The sequence below is a fragment of the Mytilus edulis genome, chromosome 1 (assembly GCF_963676685.1).
Source record: "Mytilus edulis chromosome 1, xbMytEdul2.2, whole genome shotgun sequence".
NCBI lineage: Eukaryota > Metazoa > Mollusca > Bivalvia > Mytilida > Mytilidae > Mytilus > Mytilus edulis.
Window position 1 is genome coordinate 45432135 of NC_092344.1, and position 22907 is coordinate 45455041.

Here is a 22907-nt window from a genome sequence, read left to right on the forward strand (position 1 = left end):
TTGAGGTGAATTAGACATTTTTTTTAGCTTTGTAAAAAATATAACCACAAAATATTGGATGTGAAATACCTGTACATATAAAATGTCTGCATGTTGATTTATATTTACGAATGATGTTCTTATACCGATGATAAAATTCACTAAATGTTTGGACTAGTTTGTGATTTCAAAAACCCTGGTATAATAATTTTTCAGTAATACAGAGATTTCTTTCGTTGAAATAATATACATTGTTACAAACACGAGCGACGACAGCCGTCAACATTGTGTTATAATCTTAATCACTATAAAAACAAAACAAATCTGTAACAAAGACGCATTTATTTATTTACTACGGATCTTCCCCTCAAGGAATATATAACCTTACATGAAGCTGTCATTTGCAAAATCTTAAGGGATTTTGGCGTACAACATTTTAATTATGTCTACGATGAGTTTATGTGTAAATAAATATATTATATTAAATTCAAATCAACTTTTATTTGCCACAGATGGTGCGCGTTTTGCAGTGTATTAGATCGCGAATAATTTTCTATAATTAGAATCGTTGGCTCAAATAATAAAATCCATTTAAAAACATATTGTATGAAATAAGTTTTATAACAAACTCGCACAATAAATGTGATACATTTTTAGCTAAGAGTACAGTGACAACTTAAAAAGCACATAATAATGACACAAGTCAAAAGTTATTTAAAACAGTAGTTTTTCAGGCATGCATATCAGGTACAATGTATTTTGAAATATTTTCATCTAACAGGCCTTCCATAGGCTTGGGTACATTCCAGCATGTCGTGTCCTCTCCAGTAATCACGTTTTGTTTCTGGTCCAAATTCGTGTAGAAACGATACATATGGCCGTCTCCAACTTCCAAGAAATGACCATGTTCATTACCTTGCTTATCCAATGTAATCTGGAACAGCTTAGTAGATTTGTGTACAAGTTCTCCTAAAACAACATAATTTACAATACAATTATGTGACAACCATAGCTGTGGTATTTTTCTTAAAATCTTAGCTATACTAGTACTTACAATATATATGACCTTGGTCTATGTGCATATCCAACAAAGGACACTCTCTAACATTGTAGATGAGAATAGACTTCATGACAGAACTCTTTATTTTACTGATCGCGTATTTCTTATATTTTAGTATGTTTGATTTCTCTATTTCTTCTTTAGCTTTTGCTCAAACACAAAAGAGGATACAGCATCCTCAATTAAGGGTAATCATACCGATGAAGAATGACAATCTACTAACTATATCGGCAAAATTTGAATTTTTAACATATCTTGCCTTCTGATCCTTTTTTAATTTAAAGTGTTCATCAATCTATAATAATTTAAATCTTATAAGGCATATCGGGAACAAAATATTTCTCTCTTAATATCATAGTTTTCATGATAATAGCCAAAAATGTAAAACAAATGGTATTTTTTTTTATTTCTGGGCATAAACTCCTATGAAAATTTGTCTAACAGTTTTAATGACGATGGACATTTGGTGGAGCTTATTAATCTGAACATTTTTGCTCCTTTCAGATTATCTCTATTTATAAAGGTTCAAACAATAATAGACAAAACTTATTGTTACCCTTATAAATATAGGACTCAAATCTATGGTGGATTCCAAATCTATGGCATATTCCATATATATGGCAAATGTGACGTCATGCCACACCAAATTTATGGCGGATTTTTTGTGTTTTCAAATCTATGGCATATTTCGTGTGAATGTAGAACAAGGCGGTACATATACGATCAATTACTTGTCTTAAACAAGTGGAAATGAACGACAAAGGGGGCATGTCTTTAAACATCCATAATGGTCAACCAAATCTTGATGGCAAACAAAATATTTCGTAAATGATAATTTTTTATACCTTAATACAGACCACAAGATTGAAACGACATTAAAGATAAGCATTTTATAAACTTTGCATGGTACTAGTATCTGTTTAACCCATTCATTAAACACTAATAGTTAGTCTCTGAACATACATTACAAGAAGGAATTTCTTTATTAAAAAATATATTATCAATAAAAATGAAAAGTTTGAATTTTCAAATAATATTTATTTTATCGAAAATACAATTTATTTATTCGATGACGATTTAAATTAAATTGGTATCCGGTAATTTTGTCTTTCACTTTATAAACTTTGCCAGCCGTAGATAGTAAAATATTTACTATAACTCCTTTTCTTACATATCCGGTACTGAAAAAAAGCGGTGCCCTTATTCATCGCGGGTATTCGGCAGGTACATCACATTTTGTCCCTCTTCCGGATAATTGGTCACATTGTTCAGATCTCTTTAAACCATCCGCAAATTATTGTCGAGGGAAATACCTTCATCTGAAATGGTGTTAAAATCTATCGATTCCGTCATCGTTAGCGGGGGCGACGATGTAATATGGCGTTATTCAATTGTGACGTTATATGTTACTCTTCACCCCGGAAAATTTTGCAAAATAAAGATCTGCCATAGATTCGGAGAAAACAAAAATCTGCCATGGATTTGATTTAATTGACTTTTGTAACTTCACATTTGCCATATATAAGGAATCTGCCATAGATTTAGAACCCGCCACAAATATGAGTCCTACACATATAAAGAAGATGTGGTATGATTGCCAATGAGACAACTCTCTACTGTTCTATTTCAACCATGTCCTCCATGTTGATATGTAGGCCGGGTCATATATGACACATTTAAAAACTAGATACCTAAAAGTTGTCTGAGCAGTTTCAGCGGGGATATTTTGCAAAAGATTACAAAAATTAACAAAAAACTGTGAAAAATTGATTATTAAGGGCAATAACTCCTTAAGGGGTCAATTGTTCATTTTTGTCATATGTTGACTTATTTGTAGATCTTACTTTGCATAACACTATTGTTGTTTACAGTTTATCCCTACCTTTATTAGTATTCAAGATAATTATAAAAATTTGCAAAATTTCCCAATTTAGGGATAGAAACAACGGGTGGTCTGATGCGACTGAAAATTTAAAGGCAGATAGATATTCTCGTGAAGATCAATGATGAATTTAACCCCCATGTTCTTTTTTTAACCATGGTTAAGAGAAGATTCTTGTAAAAGTTACGGCGACGTCGGACGCCAAGTGATGAGCAAAGCTCACTTGGCTCTTTTGTGCAAGGTGAGCAAAAAAATAAACTACCAAAGACGCTTGACACCTAGCAGAACAAATGATTTTCTGTACATATTTTTATAAAAATAAAATATATAAAATATCTGTCTTAGCGAAATATGAAACAAAAATATCTGCATTTGTGAGAGAAAAAAATACTGCCACATGCAGGATTCCTACATGATATTACAATTTTGTTATATCGATTCTATAAAGTTCCTCACCAAGTATCCCTGATGCAAACTGTGATATCCCTGTCTCTTTCTCTATATAGATGTTCAAGTAACTCATTGCCATGTTTGTATCCTGTTTCATATGTCGTCTGATGGAAACGATGACGTCATTTCCAAAGTCAATCATCATAGTTCTGTCATGGCGACCAACATGCTTCACGATGATTGCAACATTTTCCATTCGAAAAACGGTTTTGTCATCCCAAGATAGGGACGCACCATTGAAATAAATGCTACTAGGTTTCACCACTATTTCCACAGTTAGTGTGCGTAAAACAAGTACCCCGAAGAATGTTTTAAAGTCTCCGTGTTCATTTCTAGCAGTCGATTCCACAACAGCAGCATTGATAGTGACACCTTTAGAAATATTAAAAAGAAAAAAAAAACATAATTTGTGCTGTTATAGTTAGAGCTTTAAAAGTGGAGTGAGAAATGAAAAAAAAATATGAAATTATATCTGTTTTAAAATAAAAAGTGTTTCTTGATACAGAAATTTTGAATTTTAATAGAATGCAGTTCATAATTATTAGTATTGTACCAAGCGATTAAAATTAATTGCAATAGTGATACCAATATTGCCGTGTATCAAAAGCACTGTTTAAAGTATCAGCTGTATGTCATGTCAAAATAAAAGTTATAAATTTCTTCATCTAGTTGCACAAAATAATTTTGAAAATATGAGTAATGTTTTTACGGGAACTTTCATACAAGATGAAAGTATGATAAGGTTTCCCTTTGTTGCCCTTGATTTTGGAAATCCTGGAGTACTTAAAATCTTTCAAATAACATTCTTCTTCGAACGTAATATTTCGTTGTGTGTTTTTTTTTTTTTTTAATTTAGTTGCTTTAGTTTTGGAGTTTAGTGTAACTTCCCTGAAATAGTACACATCTTTGTTTAGGGCCAGCTGAAGCCTGTATCCAAGTGTGGGAACTTCTCGCTGTATGGAAGACCACTTGGTGGCATTATGCTATTTTATGAATTTTGTTCGAACTGTCTAATAAAATTGAGAATGGAAATGGGGAATGTGCCAAAGAGACAACAACCCGACCATAGAAAAAAACAACAGCAGAAGGTCACCAACAGGTCTTCAATGTAGCGAGGAATTCCCGCAACCGGAGGCGTCCTTCAACTGGCCCCTAAACAAATATATACTAGTTCAGTGATAATGAACGCCATACTAATTTCCAAATTGTACACAAGAAACTAAATTTAAAATAATACAAGACTAACAAAGGCCAGAGGCTTCTGACTTGGGACAGGCGCAAAAATGCCGCGGGGTTAAACATGTTTGTGAGATCTCAACCATCCTCCTATACCTCTAGCCAATGTAGAAAAGTAAACGCATAACAATACGCGCATTAAAATTCAGTTCAAGAGAAGTCCGAGTCTGATGTCAGAAGATGTAACCAAAGAAAATAAACAAAATGACAATAATACATAAATAACAACAGACTACTAGCAGTTAACTGACATGCCAGCTCCAGACTTCAATTAAACTGACTGAAAGATTATGATTTCATCATATGAACATCAGGCACAATCCTTCCCGTTAGGTGTTTAGTATCATACCATCATAACATATATGAGAAGAACATAACCCGTGTCATGCCAACAACTGTTTTTTGAATAAATGTGTTAAGTTCCCAATTTCCCATTTCCAGCCTCAATTTTATTTAGATGTTTATAAGACGCAAGTATGTACGATGGCATTCAATTTTGTAGACTTTGTTTAACATACTAACATTAGAGTATTTGGTACAATTTGCACACAGACTGCTAAAGTAACCTAGTTGCGAGATCTTGTAGATGATATTTAGATATGAACCAAGGCGTTACCAACAAATATATTTATTCACATTTTTTTTAAATTTAAATGATTCTCCTTATATATTTCAAATATCTGATCACATAACTTATTTCTATGTAATTTTGTTAAAAAAAAATATATTTTATGTTTTCAAATCTACTAACTTGTCGACGAAGTCTACATTCAAATTAATTAAAGAAATGTTAAATATTTGACAATTGGAAGGCTTGGTGGTAAAGTATAATGAAATATAAACTCTATGTATATTCTCAGAATAGAATTTCATAAATCTATTTGTAACAAACTTTTATTAAAAACAAAATCGCATTCTAATTACCAATATGATACTTCAATTCAACAGGTTTTGACTCATATTGTCTCCTTCATTGATGTTTTTTTTTTATCAAATTGTTGGTATATAAACGTCAAGTGACAGACATTTTATATATGCTAAGGACACATACTTAATATATTTGAATTAATTATCAACAAGTGCAATTGGAAACATTAAAAAATCGCATGCGTCTGTAAAAACGGTTTGATTTCATAACTTTAAAAACTTTTAAAAATGTTTGTTATACTTCTATTTTCGAGCAACAATATTTCTTTTTCTCCTTTTCTTACATCGTCTTAGTTGCATTTCGAACTATATATCAATGTTATAGCCTGTGATCGTTGCTCGCTGCTCGACAGTAGACATATCGACGAAGTTTTAGATTGCGCCAGGAATACAGGCTATCAATGTTAAATCTAACGTTGATTTGGATCTGCAATATCTATGAAATAAATATAGTCTTTACATAAAAATTTCAATAAGTTTAAAACAGTTGACTTTCAGGGGGAAACGAATTCTTAGGAATTGATCAACTATTCATTACCTGTTTTCGCACAACTTTTATAGTGAGGTGATGTATGAATTCAAGAGTATTATAAATCAAGAATACTTTCAAGATACAGTACCTGACACTGGATCTTTCACCAACTGGAGGATTTCACCATTCTTTGCTTTAATATTAAAACAAACGGGTAACTCTAGATCCTTCATTCGAACCATAAAGTGTGGATCTCCGCCAGCTAAAACAGGATACACATTTCATAGTTAAATATTATTGTTAAATAACATAGTTTAGTATGAGCATTTGAATTTTTCAGAGGGAAACCTTTAAAATGTCATTATAACATAACATTTGCCTAGAACAAAATATTGTAATTGTAACACAGTTGTAAGGCATTTTAACTCTTTTTTAGAGTTTTAGCAAAATATGTGGTAAAAGAGCAACATTTGTATTAGCATCAAAAGGTCAAAGCTCGTTGTTAAACGGATGTATGTTGTTGAATGACTGAGATATTGAATATCATATGCAAGCTTCCTCTATCTCAGCGTTGTTTCATTTTTTCTGTGTTTCTTTTAACCTAGAGAACAACAAACATTGAAGAAAAAATACTATTTTTACTATTTGATGTCATGAAACAGAGTAATGAAACCGACTTCAAATGTACAGTTAAGATTTGGTGTATGACAGATATACTTCTTAAATAGATTTAGCTGCCTTATATATAAAAAAGACCAAAATGACACAGACATTAACAACTATAGGTCACCGTACGGTCTTCAACAATGAGCAAAGCCCATACCGCATAGTCAGCTATAAAAGGTCCCGATAAGACAATGTAAAACAATTCAAACGAGAAAACTAATTCATTAAGCTTATTCATTTTTACCTAATGGACTCGAATTTTTATCACACTAAAATATTTACTAGACATTACAATGAAACAGTAAACAAGTATGCATGAAATCGTAATAATGTATCAGCAATCTCGTGCTTTTTTTTAGACGCACTCTATGAATTATTACGAAGACTGCCGATGGTTATGTGATCCAATATAAACTAAATAGACACATAAAAAGACAGACGAGAAGTTGTATTAGTTTAAATTTGTTCGTTTTTTTTATCTATATTCATGATAGTTATTGATGATGATTATGAATTTTTAAAGTTAAAACAAATGAACTTATGATTACAATATGTCTTATGTCTATAATAAGTCTATATAGCCGAGAAATAAAATTTAGATATATGGTAACAAAAAATTTATGAGGAATAAATGTTGTCTGAAGTACTAGTACGTTGCATTTTTTACAAATGGTTGATAATACATCTTGTAATCGAAAGCTTTCATTAGCACGATACTGAAGTGCTTGCATCAACTTTATATTCTTTCTCATTTCTACCCAGTACAAGAAGTTAACAAATTATATAAATCTGATTATAAATCAGATTTTTTTTTCAAGTTTTGCATAAAAGGATCTGAAAACACTCCAATTTACTTTCAGTTCTGTTAAATATTACATCAGCCAATCAAATTTCAACTTGAAGGTGAGTTATTATCTGACGAAACCAGAGGATCGCTTATTTAATAGGTCGTTAAAACCGAAAGTAGAATGTAGTGTTTACATATCTTTGTAAGCAAGGCTTGGACACGGGATTTATATTTTAATCATATTGTATAAACATCAAACTGACAATGTCAGTGTAGACTATGTAACTGTATGTTAAAGTACCTCCCCCACTGAAACTTCCTCCCGACGGGCCTCCACCAGCGTAGAAACTTCCTCTCGAAATGTCATAAACCGGCACAGGCGCCCGATTCATGTAAGCACTCCCAGGTTGTCCATGCTGTTGTACTGATGAACTTGTCAATAATGACGACCCAGACAGCGCAACTAAAACAAGTAAAACAAAGAATTAACATACTTATTAACGATACTTTAATTCTAAGATCGACATTTCTGAAATATTTTTGTCTAGGAATTATATCATTGGTTCATGTCGTTTTTTCAATTTTTTAAGGTAAACTTGACAAACTAGCCGATTTTTGTTCTAGCTATAGAATGGAATAGTTTTCGTAGATTATATACCTCATTCTTTTAGATTTAGTACATTTTATGAAACATGAATTTGTGTCTATAAATCATGGTAACATCTAGGCTATCAGTTTGTTGGTATTGAAATTAAAACTTTGTAAAAAGGCTTGTTTATAATTCAGATTTGAAAAATAATTACTCGTGTACCAATACTAAATTAGAAGTTTTACCATTTGATGTCTAATATCAAATCTTGTACATTATTTTCAGTGCATATTAAAAAAGAAGATGTGGTATGATTGCCAATGAGACAACTGTCCACAAGAGACCAAAATGACATAGACATAACAAGTGCATAGCCTTTTTTTTTTTTTGTCTACTTAATATTTGAATCTTCAAACGCTATTTGTCCATAATGTGCAATAAACCAGTTTGAAAAAAAAGACACTGTTTACTATAATTTCCTAGCTTAATTATCGGTTCACATGTGTTGTCTTACTACATAAGTTAAAATTAGCTTCTATATTTCTGTGGAAATAAATTATTGACAAAAAATTAAAATTACATTTACAGGAAAACAAACTCTAAATTTGTTCAATTTGATGTTCATATACAGAGAGATGAAATGATTTTTTATTTTAAATTTAGAAGGAAATCTGTTTTGATTGACTGTAACAATTTGTGTTGTAATATTTTCGTTAGAAATTTTTCAACTTATGCTTCATTTCTAAAGTGAATAACGTGAATGTGTACCCCCTTTTTGCAGTAGCAATAACCAGATTTGTCAATTGTTTTCTTGTAAACAGAAACTGAGATGTATATGCACTTGTGATTTAATTGCTTGTGTGAATTTACTTTTAATATTAAACATTATGAGGAAAAACGATCGGGCAAAGAAACTGTTTTCCCTTCTGGACCACTTACGTGCACTCCACACTCAGAATTGAGTTGCATTAAATTTGTGTGCTTCTTTGCAATATTTGGGTTACATTTCTTGTATTTGAGTATTTTAATCTTAATTATGGTGCTACTGGTTTTTTAGCTCACCTGCCCCGAAGGGCCAAGTGAGCTTTTCTAATCACTCTGCGTCCGTCGTCCGTCGTCGTCGTCCTTCGTCGTCTGTTAACTTTTACAAAAATCTTCTCCTCTAAAACTATTAGGTCTAATTTAACCAAACATGGCCACAATCATCATTGGGGTATCTAGTTTAAAAAATGTGTCCGGCGATCCGGCCAGCCAACCAAGATGGCCGCCATGGCTAAAAATAAAACATAGGGGTAAAATGTAGATTTTGGCTTATAACTCTGAAACCAAAGCATTTAGAGCAAATGTGACATGGGTTAAATTGTTTATCAGGTCAAGATCTACCTGCCCTGCAATTTTCAGATGAATCAGACAACTGGTTGTTAGGTTGCTAACCCTTAATTGGTAATTGTAAGGAAATTTTGGTTATCTTGAATATTATTATAGATAGAGATAAACTGTAAACAGCAATAATGTTCAGCAAAGTAAGATCTACACATAATTCAACATGATCAAAATGGTCAGTTGACCCCTTAAGAAGTTATTGCCCTTTATAGTCAATTTTACCAATTTTCCTTAAATTTTTGTAATATTTTACAAAAACCTTCTCCTCTGAAACTACTAAGACAAATGTAACCAAACTTGTCCACAATCATCATAAAAGTATCTAGTTTATAAAATGTGTCCGATGACCCTGCCTGTAAACCAGGTTGCTGCCCCTGAGTTAGTAAATTTACAGAAATTTGGCTGTTTTTTGCTATTATCTTAGATATAATATTATAAACTATGATGTTAAACTTATTTTACATGATTTCAAAAGCATCAGAAAATAAGGTGAGCGACGCAGGCTGTTTAGAGCCTATAGTTTTTTTTCACACATACTTTTTGGTGGCAGCATCGGTATCTTCTTTTAAGTTTTCATAAATGTGTGTTTGATGAAATTTAAAAATATTTTTCCTTACGTTGTGCGTCTTCATTTTCTTCGAATGATCCGACATCTTTTTCATCTGGTTTTGTAACGACCATGGATGTCAAGGGTGTAACAAACTTATACTGTAAATAAAAAATGTAGTGGTAATGTAACCTACTTTTCTATTATTTTTCTACCTTTCTATTACATTCCTATTTTTCTATGTATTGTAAAGCCTTGTAAAAAAACCATTTAAATAGTACTGTAGTGGTGGAATATCAATTTCAAGTAAGACATATCGCATAAAAAGTGACCATGCTGTCAATAGTAATCAAATCCAGAAAGCTAATGTATTGCAAAACAATTGTTTTTTTTTTTTTTTTTCTCAATTCTTAAAATAGTTGCAGAGTATATGTATTTCAATATATATATAATGTCTTGAGTGTATCAACCATTTGTTAAAAATGCAACGTACTTTCAGACAACATTTATTCCTGATAAAGATTATAAATTCTGTGACATTTTTTGTTTCCCGATGATATATCTAACGTCATATATACCTTAAGAGAAAGATCTAAAGCTTTTTGATTCAATTGTGTTTTTTCTTCAGCATTGTCAACTTCTATTGCTGACTCCAACAGTTGTTTTATTGTTAAATATGCCCATATTCTCTCTGTAATTTTGTGGAAATCTTCAGGTTTGGTCAGTTCTGGAACACCTTTGTTTACATCTGAATCAAGAGACAGTTCTATATGTCCATCAGAACCGTCCCCAGTTACAACCAAATCCACTTCATTGACATCATCATCGGACATTTTACCGGCAATGATTAATTCCTTTCCATCAAAAAACGTATCAAAACTTAACCTTGTTACATTTTCAACAACTTCATCGTCTTTTCCAAGATATTGAAATGTTAAATTTTGTAAGGTCGCAGACGATATTTCATCATAAAATCCTTTTATTTGCAAAGAAGAATCTGAATCTTCAAAAATTCTTCTGGCAATTCCTTTGTTCTGAACAGCAAGCTTTTTGATGAAGGTATAATCAGCATTATTCCCAAATGCAAGGCTGAACATTGTTATTCCTTTTGTGTTATATGTTTTCACGTTTTTCAGAATTTTGTGGCTGGCTGTTTCTGCTCTTCCATCAGTCAGAAATACAATTAATTTGATACGTTGACTGTCTAGTTCTACGTTATTTAGAAACTGTATTCCTTTCTCCAAGGCATCATTAGCTTTTGTTCCTATTCCAAAAGTACTTATATTTATTAAAATAGTTATCGATTAGTAATCTTTCTCGCACCGTAATTATTGACGTGGACTAAAATATGTTTATTCTGATCTAATAGCTTTTCTGTTTCGTATTCGCCGATTTGTATAAAAACAAAATAGCAGAAAACCGACTTATGGTTGTATTATGATTATTTAATTTTGGGAAATTCGGTTGTCATCTTTTAAAAAAACAACGAGTGACGGTATTTTCTTTCTTTTTTATTCTTTGGTGTGAAGGGGGCTTTATTTCGTTCGTTTTATGTAACTCACATCAAGGTATGTTAACTTTTGGACGTAAAACACTTATAGGGAGGGGATCGGATGTGATCAATCATCATCACAATTACTCGTGTAGAGTTGGGAAGTCATGGGTAAAACTAAAGACTGGATAATTAATAGTGTGTGCTTCTACACTAGGGACGCAGCATATTAATGTGTTTCGGTAAGGTGATGTCTTCCTGCTCTTCATTGTCCTCATCCTCATTATCATCATCTAGTCCAAAAATGTATTTATTGAAAATTTCAGCAAATAAAATTATGGTGTATTTTTACAACACGACGGGTGCCACATGTGGAGCAGGATATGCTTACCCTTCCGGAGCACTTGAGATCACCCCTAGTTGTTGCTTATTCTTTAGTTTTCTATGTTGTATCATGTGTACTATAGATTGTCTGTTTGTCCTTTTTCATTTTTAGCCATGGTGTTGTCAGTTTATTTTCGATTTATGAGTTTGACTGTCCCTTTGGTATCTTTCGTCCCTCTTTTATAGGGACTTTCAACATATTTTATTTTATCTATTCCTAGAAATTCAGGTGACCATGGTACATATGTCTTCAGTGTATTTTAAATCCCTCTCATTATTTACATGTTTTATGCAGGTATATACAATAATAAAATCTAGTACCGTGTATATTATATAGTATACAAATAATCAAGGTTAGTACCTCCACTGGCCGCCATCCTTTGACTAAACTCTCTGGCGTTAAGTGTTGTATTGCTATTTACAGAAACCAGAGACTCCTGCCAAAGTGTAGATTGTGAACTGAATTCCATAATATTGAATCTGTCTTCTTCGTTTAAGTCTTGCAAAATCTTATCCATGGCATCACGTTGTTGTTGGATTTTCACTCCCGACATTGAGCCGCTAACGTCTAGAATGAACAGAATGTCTTTCGGAATCGGTTTCATACCAGACGGTGCAAAGAAGTGGACAAAGTATCCATCAACAACCTTAAATAAGAAAATAAATAATGATATTTTATAATTTTATTAGCGATTATAATAGTGATATTAATTATATAATACAAATGATATCTGACGAAAAGTTTAATTATGGCCTATACTTCGCTAGTGTGCCCACATCTTGAGTACGTTTCTGCAGTATGAAACTATATCGAAAACATCACATTGACTCCCTAGACTTGGTTCAAAGAAGATGTGCCAGATTTGCGACATTAATATACAGTCGAGAACCAGGGACAGTTACAAACATCATGAAAACCCTAGAATGGCAAACGCTTGAATCTAGACGGAAATCCAGTAGATTGAGCATGTTTTACAAAGCCACGAAATATGGAAAGGCAGCAGTCAACATTGTTACCATCATGCGTGAGAAGACCATTTACCTCAACAAGACAATACCATCCAGAAAAAATCACTCAGATGCCTACAAATACAGCTATATACCACACACCAATACCGACTGGAACAGCCTGCGTCTTTTATACATCTCTTGAATGCTTCAAGGAGCAACGTCGGGGAGTGCAGCTTTTTTATTTGCACTTGTAAATACTGAGCAAGTTGGTTGACGTTTGAACAGCAGTATATGCGCTATGGATAATACAGATTAATAGTGCATTTATAAATAGGGTGTGCAATTTGAACTTATCCCAATGCACATACTTGCTCTTGCGGTTTAATGTCCGACCCAAACTTCAAATATTTTTCTGACATTGTTCAAAAACAATACACATATCATTAAAATACTTGAGTTTGCAACAGTGATGTTAAAAAATGGATATGGTTTAATTTAAATATACTGTTGTAAAATGTTATTCAAACAGAAATCATTTTAATTGAAGGAAGGACTTTCCTTCGTGCATGGCTCTGATTGTTCTCCGAGTTTGGCTTCCAAGTTTTATTTTGTTTTTTAACAGCTCTTCAACGTTTTTATTAGGTTTTTGCATTAAAAAATCACCGAAAAGACTTAATTGATTGTCGAAATGAACATCTGGTGTAGTATAATTGGTACTGTTAATGTTATTACTTTCACTGTATTGATGCCTCTGCTAGTGACTTGGTATACATTAGGCCGTTAATTTTCTCACAGACAGTTGAATTGTTTTTCATGCCGGGGCCTTTTATAGCCAACAATACGGTAAGGATTTTTCTCATTGTTGAAGGTCGTACAGTTTCCCATTATTGCTTACATCCACTTCATAAACTTGGATAGTTGTAGCATTGGCAATCATTCCACATCTACTAATTTTTATATAGTAATCAGAACTTCCAAATTAACAGGAATTATTTTTGTTGTTGTCATATTAAATTTTATTAATTAACTGTTCTAAAAACTTTAAAATGGTCGAAATACTTAGAGTTTCTACCCAAGGAATATTACTACCGTAACTGTTTCTCGAAAATTATTTCGGAATTTCAGGTCCTAAATGCTCTTCAACTTTGTACTTTATTTTGCCTTTAAACTTGTGTTGCAATAACTGCAAAATATATAGCATTTCCCTTGATAAGGAAAGTCAGATTTTTTGTTTTATAAATAGGTCTATAAAATTAGCCGAAAAATATTAGATCTGATTTTTTTTCTAACTTTTTCTCTTACTTCGTAGGAGGGTTTTTTGTCCAAATCACAACATTTAAGTTAAACTATAATGTAATAACTTCTGAAACATGTCATTATATCAACTTTATATTATACTTACCAAAACCTCTCCGCCATCAAATTTTCTTTCAACGTCATATTCAATCACAAAGAGCCCGGATATTCCTTGGTCGGATTGTTGTTTTTGGTCATCAGTAGTAGGTGCATAGTGAATCATCGCTGATTTTGTTGTTGGCCTATTAATCGTCACCAAAGCATTCTTGCCTTCTAAAACATTAAAAACACAATGACTTACCATATCCCATCATGATTATATATTTTATTAGATGTCTTAGAAACTGTTAATATCCTTGGTTTTTTTTCTTCAAACATTTCAGAATGATTTATCATAGTTTAGCTGTATATAAACAGAAATGTATACGCAAACATAATCTTTTAAAAACCGCTACACTTACGTATCAGCATTGTATGCAACATGTATTCCCTTAGTTACATTATTTATTTGACTTGTGTGTGTGTGTGTGTGTGTGTTTGACAATTTGTGTGTGTGAAAAGACAGTATCAAATGGTGGTATATTAATCCTATAATAATAATTGATTTTTTTGGTAAAATGATGTACCTCATACCAAAAATTCTTTTGATGACATATATTTGATTGGAAATGCACAAAAATGTCTCAAAATGATAACGCTTTAAAAAAATGAATAAAGTTTTGAAATTAATTTTGAACTTAGGTACTAACAAGTGTTTGCTTAACAGAAAACAGACACATTTAAGCACCATTTTTTCGGTGCAAACATGCAAACTTTGATTTTAGGACCAACACAGTAAAGTGAAACTTTATTTTGCCGTTTTAAAATCTTGCCTTGTAATAACTTTTTGATTTTTAAGAATGTCTACATTGCTGGAGTATAGATCTCGTATTGTTTTTCAATGATTTCCATTTAATAGGGTTAGCTCTTACAAGGAAGGTTTTGCTCCTATTGAATGAATTAAAATTTTACGAACACCATCAGTTGGTTGACAATTATAGAATATACTTGACCACGGGTATGTTCCAATTATTGTATGCACATTTCTGTCCAGTTGTATTTGATTGTGACTTCCTAAATTAATACTGATAACCGGATGTATACGTTTATGAGCAACACAGCGATTGTTATATGTGATGCAAGATCTTCTTAATCTTTAAAAATCACCCCGTTTATTTGGAGAGGTTTATTTGCAAAACATTTTTATGCCCCACCTACGATAGTAGAGGGGCATTATGTTTTCTGGTCTGTGCGTCTTTCCGTCTGTCCGTCCTTCTGTTCGACCGTCCGTTCCATTTCAGGTTAAAGTTTTTGGTCAAGGTAGTTTTTGAAGAAGCTAAAGTCCAATCAACTTGAAACTTAGTACACATGTTCCTTATGATATGATCTTTCTTATTTTAAAACAAAATTAATCTTTTGACCCCATTTTCATGGTCCACTGAACATAGAAATTAAAAGTGTGAGTTTCAGGTTAAAGTTTTTGGTCAAGATAGTTTTCAATGAAGTTTAAGTCCAATCAACTTGAAACTTAGTACACATGTTCCCTTTTGATTGATCAATTTACTTTTAAGGCCAAATTAGATTTTTAACCTAATTTCACGGTCCATTGAACATGGAAAATGATAATGCGAGTGGGGCATCCGTGTACTTTGGACACATTCTTGTTTGTTATGAATAGCACTGGTTATGTCGGTCTTTTATTACCTTATGAGTATTGGTCGTTCCTTATCTTATTAAACTTTGTTTTTGGTTATTTCATGCACCACTGTGGTTTGCGGATGGTTCAGAACAAGGAATATCTTATAATTGCTTACATCCATGCATGTAAACTATGTAAATATTGTTTTCTTACCATCAATACTACTGTCAGAAAGTATGTCATTTCTAATCGGTGGCACAGAGACTTTAGTGATATCCCTCGACTCGTGTATAGCTACGTCTATTTTGAAATCTTCTACTATCTGACCGGGGTCAATATATATGATGTGCTCATATTCCCCGTAAACTCGCTCCAATAATTCTTGGTAGGTCAGATTGAATGTTACTGAACTCTCGGCTGCAACGTTAACATCAACACTGAACCGGTTGGTATGCCTAGGTCTGTAAAGAGATAGCTTAATGTTTGTAAAACCATGGAAATACACTTCCATAATACTTCCATGCTAAAACAGAATCAAAGGCTGTTAACACTGGCGGATCTATAAATTTTCATAAGTGGGGACCCACTGACTGCCCGCTCCAGTCACGCTTCAGTGATTCCCTATTGAAGCAACCAAATTTTTTCACCCTGCCACCCCCGCCCCTTCTTAATCCGCCTCTGCGTCAACAATGATGAAGGATTGTCAATTCAATTTAGATTTGATACGTGTGGCTACCGTTAAGAATTACTAGTAATCAAATAAGGCAACTACTCCTTCAAACAAAAGTGTTACGCTTTCTGTACGCTACAGCACATTTACAACAACACTTTAAGGGGTCTATTTGGGGAACAAAATCCAGCTTATCCTTATTTCTTATGACGACAATCAAATATTTCACGCTCTTAAATCTTCTAATTCTGTAGACCTAAATTATATTACAAGAGGAATTGTTTACATGCGCTGGCTCTGAATGTGCTTCAACTGTAATCTGCCTTAGGCCGTTTTGTTATTAAATAACTGTGTAATTAAAATGCTGAATCTTGACTCTTGTATTGGATTTCCTGTCACAAAAGGAATGCCAAGAAACACGAACGTGCGTTTCAGAGAAGATCATGACCTAGAACTCCATGAAAACTGGTACCCACAGAAATTGAACACAATGTCACTAAAACATATACGGGAATTGAAAAGAAAATTCTGCATATTGCACAAAAAAGGATGATAATAACCAGCGACGCTCAGATGAAAAAAGTTTGAAAGCCAAAACAAGTACAAAGTTGAAGATTACCGAGGACAAAAAGTTCCAAAAAGTTGTGACCAATACGGCCAGGGTAATCCGCCTGGGACACGAACATCCTTATTATTTAGAATAATTCATACTTAAAATTGCAACGATTGCATTGTCTAAAAACACGAATAAATCATAAATAACAAGAAAAACTGTTCAGTCAGTTTTGTTTACAATAGCGAGCGTAGCGTATCGGAATTTACGATTTTAAGCCCGTCTACTTTTGTGGACAACACAATCAAATATAGACACGATTCCAAAAGGAAACGGTTATGTGTCTTTTATAAATCATAAGTATTTCTAAAAATACATCTATGTATTACTTATAAATAATTGAGTCAGGTATCTTCATTTGTTACAATGTACCACAAGTTACTTAATATTAAAACCTTTACTAAATTCTTTCATGGATACACAGATGTGGTTTGCAAGTTTATTCTAAAAACAGTTGTTGGCATGACACGGGTTATGTTCTTCTCATATATGTTATGATGGTATGATACTAAACCCCTAACGGGAAGGATTGTGCCTGATGTTCATATGATGAAATCATAATCTTTCAGTCAGTTTAGTTGAAGTCTGGAGCTGGCATGTCAGTTAACTGCTAGTAGTCTGTTGTTATTTATGTATTATTGTCATTTTGTTTATTTTCTTTGGTTACATCTTCTGACATCAGACTCGGATTTCTCTTGAACTGAATTTTAATGTGCGTATTGTTATGCGTTTACTTTACTACATTGGTTAGAGGTATAGGAGGAGGGTTGAGATCTCACAAACATGTTTAACCCCGCCGCATTTTTGCGCCTGTCCCAAGTCAGGAGCCTCTGGCCTTTGTTAGTCTTGTATTATTTTAATTTTAGTTTCTTGTGTACAATTTGGAAATTAGTATGGCGTTCATTATCACTTGACTAGTATATATTTGTTTAGGGGCCAGCTGAAGGACGCCTCCGGGTGCGGGAATTTCTCGCTACATTGAAGACCTGTTGGTGACCCTCTGCTGTTGTTTTTTATTTGGGCGGGTTGTTGTCTCTTTGACACATTCCCCATTTTCATTCTCAATTTTATTGAATGTTCCTGTAGAAAACTTAGTTCTAAGGTAAGGAAGCACAAAAGTCATCTTAATGTTTACACTGGTGGGGTCTACCAAATCCTGAAATTTATTTGAGTTTTGGTGACTAGTGGTCTCATTGGCAATCATACCAGATCTCCTTATTCTCTTATAGTTGTGTACATACTTTTGTGAAACGATTCCAGCTGTTTGTCCCTTTTTCTTTGCTGTTTCGTACTTTTTCTTTGCTTTCTCCTTCTCATTGATTTCTCCTGGATATAGTTTGCCATCAATCTCCCTGTTTATTTAATGATAATATTATTCAATAAAAAGGACAAAAGGGATATTATATGAAATGTAAGATATAATAAAACATAAATTGAGTATACCGGATCATGCATAGACAACATTTCTTATGACGAAACATTAAAACGCATATTACAGGAACAGTGTAGATTTATCATATAGGGCATAAAATCGCAAAACAACTTTGACCAACCCAGAAGCAACTAATCCGAGTTTGTATTACATTTTTGTCTGCATAGTATATTGATTCATAGTAAACGAAGTCAAAGACGGCCCATAGTAGAACTGTTAACTACTGCTTTCGTTTCATTCAAAATTTTGAAAAATGCTTTGTTCAAAACAAGACGTATTGAAAATTATTGTTTTTCAAATTTTATATTTATTTGTTGTTTTAGTAACTTACATGACAAACTCGGTGATGAATGCGGCATCTGGAAGAGTAACATCGAATTTAGCTTCTACAGACTTGTTATCGCTATTGGCTACAGTACTTGTAACAAGTGTTGTGGCAAACCTATATCTGATATCAGATTGAACATGGAGAGAGGTAATTTCTAGGTTCTGAAATGAAAAAAGTATAAGCTTTTGAAAAGCTTGCATACCAAAAAAACAACCCAATTATCACAAAATTGGTTAGTTTCTTCTGAAAGAAGTATAGTTTGAACATGGGAATAAAAAATAAGTTATAATACATCACAAGTATTCAAAGATTTGCCTGTGTTTCCTTTTGTGTCAATGGCAAAAATAGTGCATGCATATTTAGGATGAAACATAAGAAAACTATGTATGTGAGAGCTGTAAAAAACGGATATAAACCCTTTTTGTGTGACATTTATCACATCTAAGATGTATAAAATAAAGCGAATGGCAAAATAGTTATAGTGTGTTTGACCTAAAATTGTATCCGAAGAAAAACTGAAGTAAGTTCGATCCTTGAGGCATAACCCTTGAGCAGTTAGAGTTGCTTTGTAGAGAATAGTATCATTGCAAACTAATACATGTTACATCATGAACATTTTTTTAATTTTGTGGATTTTAATATCCTAAGTTTTGGTATGAAATAGTCTTAGTAAAGGTTTGATACTGAATAATGGTATCTGTTGTTTCGATGTAATAAAATATTAAAGCTGACTCGAGAAAAGTGTTGATGAAACGATAAGGAATGATACAAAATTGTGCATAACAAATACCAAAAGCGTTCCTATTCACAACGAGACCTTCCACATTAAACAAAATATCACACAAGCGCCTCACTGCAAATGTAAGACAATTTAGCAATATTCTTTTCTAAAAAGTATAAATTTATAAATTATATAAGACATGATTATCTAACAAGAACTGTTATAAAGTGCCCGAAAATCCCTGAACACAATAAAAAAAAAACAGTTGTTGTTCTTCTTCTTTGGGTCAACAAGGCTTCAATACTACATGCTGTTGATGTAAGCATTTAAAAATCAACGGACATAACAAATTTAAAAGTAATGTATGAATAAGTGAGATGACTTGTCAAAGTGCACAAAAAAAGTCAATAAAAAAAAACGTGTCTGAAGTTTTTTCGCGTTAACAGTCTTATTGTCAATGAGGTCCTTTACATAGCGTGAAGTTGAGTATGGTTGAACCCTTAGGCGATCGCGCTAAATCAACGCATTGAGATACAGCTGTGTGGTGATATCATCAAATTAACAAAATTAAAATAAATGTATAAATCTAAAATGCGGTGAAATAATAATACTTCATATTAACTTCAACAGGATTAAATTGAAGTAGGTTTAGTGGACACTTGAACAACTCTGGACCAGAGATATTATCGGCTTGTATATCGGAAAGAAATAATTATTCCTTGCCACTTGATTGAAACCTATTCAATAAATGTAAGTGTCATTGACTGTTAATAAAAATGTCAAGTGCATAGTGCTTATTAATTCATAAACTTGCAAACATATAAATAATTGAAAAATGAGTCATCCTACTTTTCAAACTAAAAAAGGAAAAAAGTACTCATATTTTATGTGAATGAATTAATGTTTGTAGTGGTAAACAGTACTGTTGCATGATTGTTTCCTTTCAATATATGTGTTTTTAAGCATACCAAAAGTAGGCAGGACTATTCGTTTAGTAATATTCTGCGTGGAAATAATGAAAATGATAGTTTTTTTTACTCGATTTAGGTTTTCAAATACATTATCGTTATTAATCTGTGCGGTAGAGGGCGCAAAGGTCGCCTGAAATAATGTCACACGAAGGTCATTTTATTAATAATAAGTTTTTCAAAATAAATTTTACTTCACTTCACATTATCACAGCTTCTTTTATTAGTGCACTTTTAAATTCTTTAAAAACTTGGCTGATTTTAGTATATTTAATATACTCAAGCTAAAAAAAGTGAATCATATAGAATAAGGATCTAAATAGAAATCTCAAAACTATCACAAATTCCATAAATTAAACATGAATAAAGGCGTCAGTTCGAAAAGGATAAGGACGATTTCAGTTAAGGGGGCTCCTGGGTATAAATCAATTTTTTTTCTAATATATATATATAGGATTTCGCTAAATTTTTTTATAAATGAACTTTATCATATACTTAAAAGAAAAATGAAATAAAAAGATGGGGTCACCGTTCATTTAAGCTCACAATCTGCCTCTGGAAGAAGCATACATTTTTGTTAATGTCCTTTTATTCTGTTGAACTAATAGGAGAAATAGATGTAATATCGAAATAAGAAAATAACCTTATTACAGAAATCGCTTAAATTTTACAATTATTTAGTTTATGTACAGCTTATTTGAAAACAATAATAAAAAATATAGGTCACCGATGAGTTAAAAAAGATATTTCAAATTTAATGCCTTAAATAGACATTAGAAAAATAATGGAAAAGAAAATATAAAAATAGAGTAATGAAGTCTTTTGTGCAAAATATACAAGAGTAGGTCCCTTTGAAAAAAAATTAGTTTAGTTTTGTAACCAAACTCTGTTCATTTCAATTAATATCTAAACGAATGTAGTAACAAATGAAGCACTGATCAACTGTAATCATATTCATGGTACCTATTTATCTGCAATAGATGCGCATTTTGATAACAAATATCTCTGTACAGAGTGATGCTCGAGTCCACAAAATATTTGGACATCCAAAACTTATTAAAAAAGTGAAAGGATTGTAAACCAAGAACGAATGAAAGTTTAGCCAAAGACGCGTATGGAATCTGATCTTTACATGTACATCTAGGAGATGTATAATTCCTTGATTTAAACAAATTTAACAGCAAATTTTAAAAACATCAATGTCCGCATTTTCATGCCTGTACCGAATTCTACTTAGATAAAACTCATATATTTATTTAATAATTTACCATCTGCTTGTTAATTGAAAAAAAGGAACGTTTCCATTGTGAACATCATTGATAAAATTCAGAATGGAAAAGAGAAATATGTCAAAGAGACAACAACCCGACCAAAGAGCAGACAACAGCAGAATGATATACTTGATATTCTTTAGATGTGTTTCTTATCTTCATGTTTTACTTTGGAACGTTTCCATCGGTGGATCATAGAGAGGGGGCCCGGGGATATTCCCCCCCTTTTTTTCCCGATTTTTCCCCTTCATAATGTGAACGTTTCAAAATGACTGGATCCACACCTGGTATCAGAAATTCGAAAATATTGTTACCCCTCTTTTTTGTGAAAAAACATGCTTATTCTGCATTTGTACATATTTCTGCATATATAAATGTCTGACAATAGCATACTATGTATTTACAAATCAACAGGCAATAATAAATTACTAACATTATTATATTATTAAATGAAAACAACAACATTAAAAACTTACATTACTTTTGGAATATACAACTGTAAACAACAGAAAAACTAAACATGTAAATCTTGCATCCATGTTGTTGCCTTGAGAAATTACGATTCACATAAACATCTATTTGTATCTCAAGTCTTTAAGATTGAATGACAATGATGTAAGAAGTAAGTAGGGTTTTCCCTTACTTCTGACTACGCAGCCGTGTGTACTTAGACAAAGTACATCTTTAAGTGTTGATACGAATGAAGATCTAGGCATAATATCTATCAAATTTGTTTGTAGTTTAAGTATTTTAATAAATCGGATTATAAGCTAAAATTATATAACAAGTCATTTCTATTTCTGAAGTATATTGAATAATACGAGATAATATTCAGTCTCGTAAAAGTTGAACGTTACGTAAATTTAATTTTAATATAATTGATTACATTATAATTGTTGAGTTAGCAAATAAAACGTTTGATTAACTTTGGGGAACACAATTACGCTAACAGCGGGAAGTATTTAAGATGTTGCCATCTACAAATGTATCTACGAGATGAAAATTAGATATTGGTGAATATCCTAAATATAAACTGACCGGATTTGTAATAAAAATAGATAACTCAGAGATTCATAATGGGGGAAAACCTCATTGTGCATCATCAATACAAAATAATTGGATTTT

General features: G+C 32.3%; 1 protein-coding gene across 1 annotated transcript; it reads right to left on the reverse strand.

Annotated features, from left to right (window-relative positions):
* Window positions 1–306: 306 nt before the first annotated feature.
* On the reverse strand, window positions 307–22520 carry LOC139512865 (inter-alpha-trypsin inhibitor heavy chain H3-like). The gene is made up of 12 exons (XM_071300807.1): window positions 22259–22520; window positions 18826–18983; window positions 18304–18414; window positions 15993–16240; window positions 14208–14374; window positions 12216–12501; window positions 10557–11242; window positions 10049–10139; window positions 7761–7922; window positions 6155–6268; window positions 3378–3743; window positions 307–948 (listed from the first exon to the last, which is right to left on the reverse strand). Exons 1-12 carry the CDS (start codon window positions 22319–22321, stop codon window positions 710–712), a joined length of 2691 nt encoding a protein of 896 aa, XP_071156908.1. The 5' UTR covers window positions 22322–22520; the 3' UTR covers window positions 307–709.
* Window positions 22521–22907: the final 387 nt, after the last annotated feature.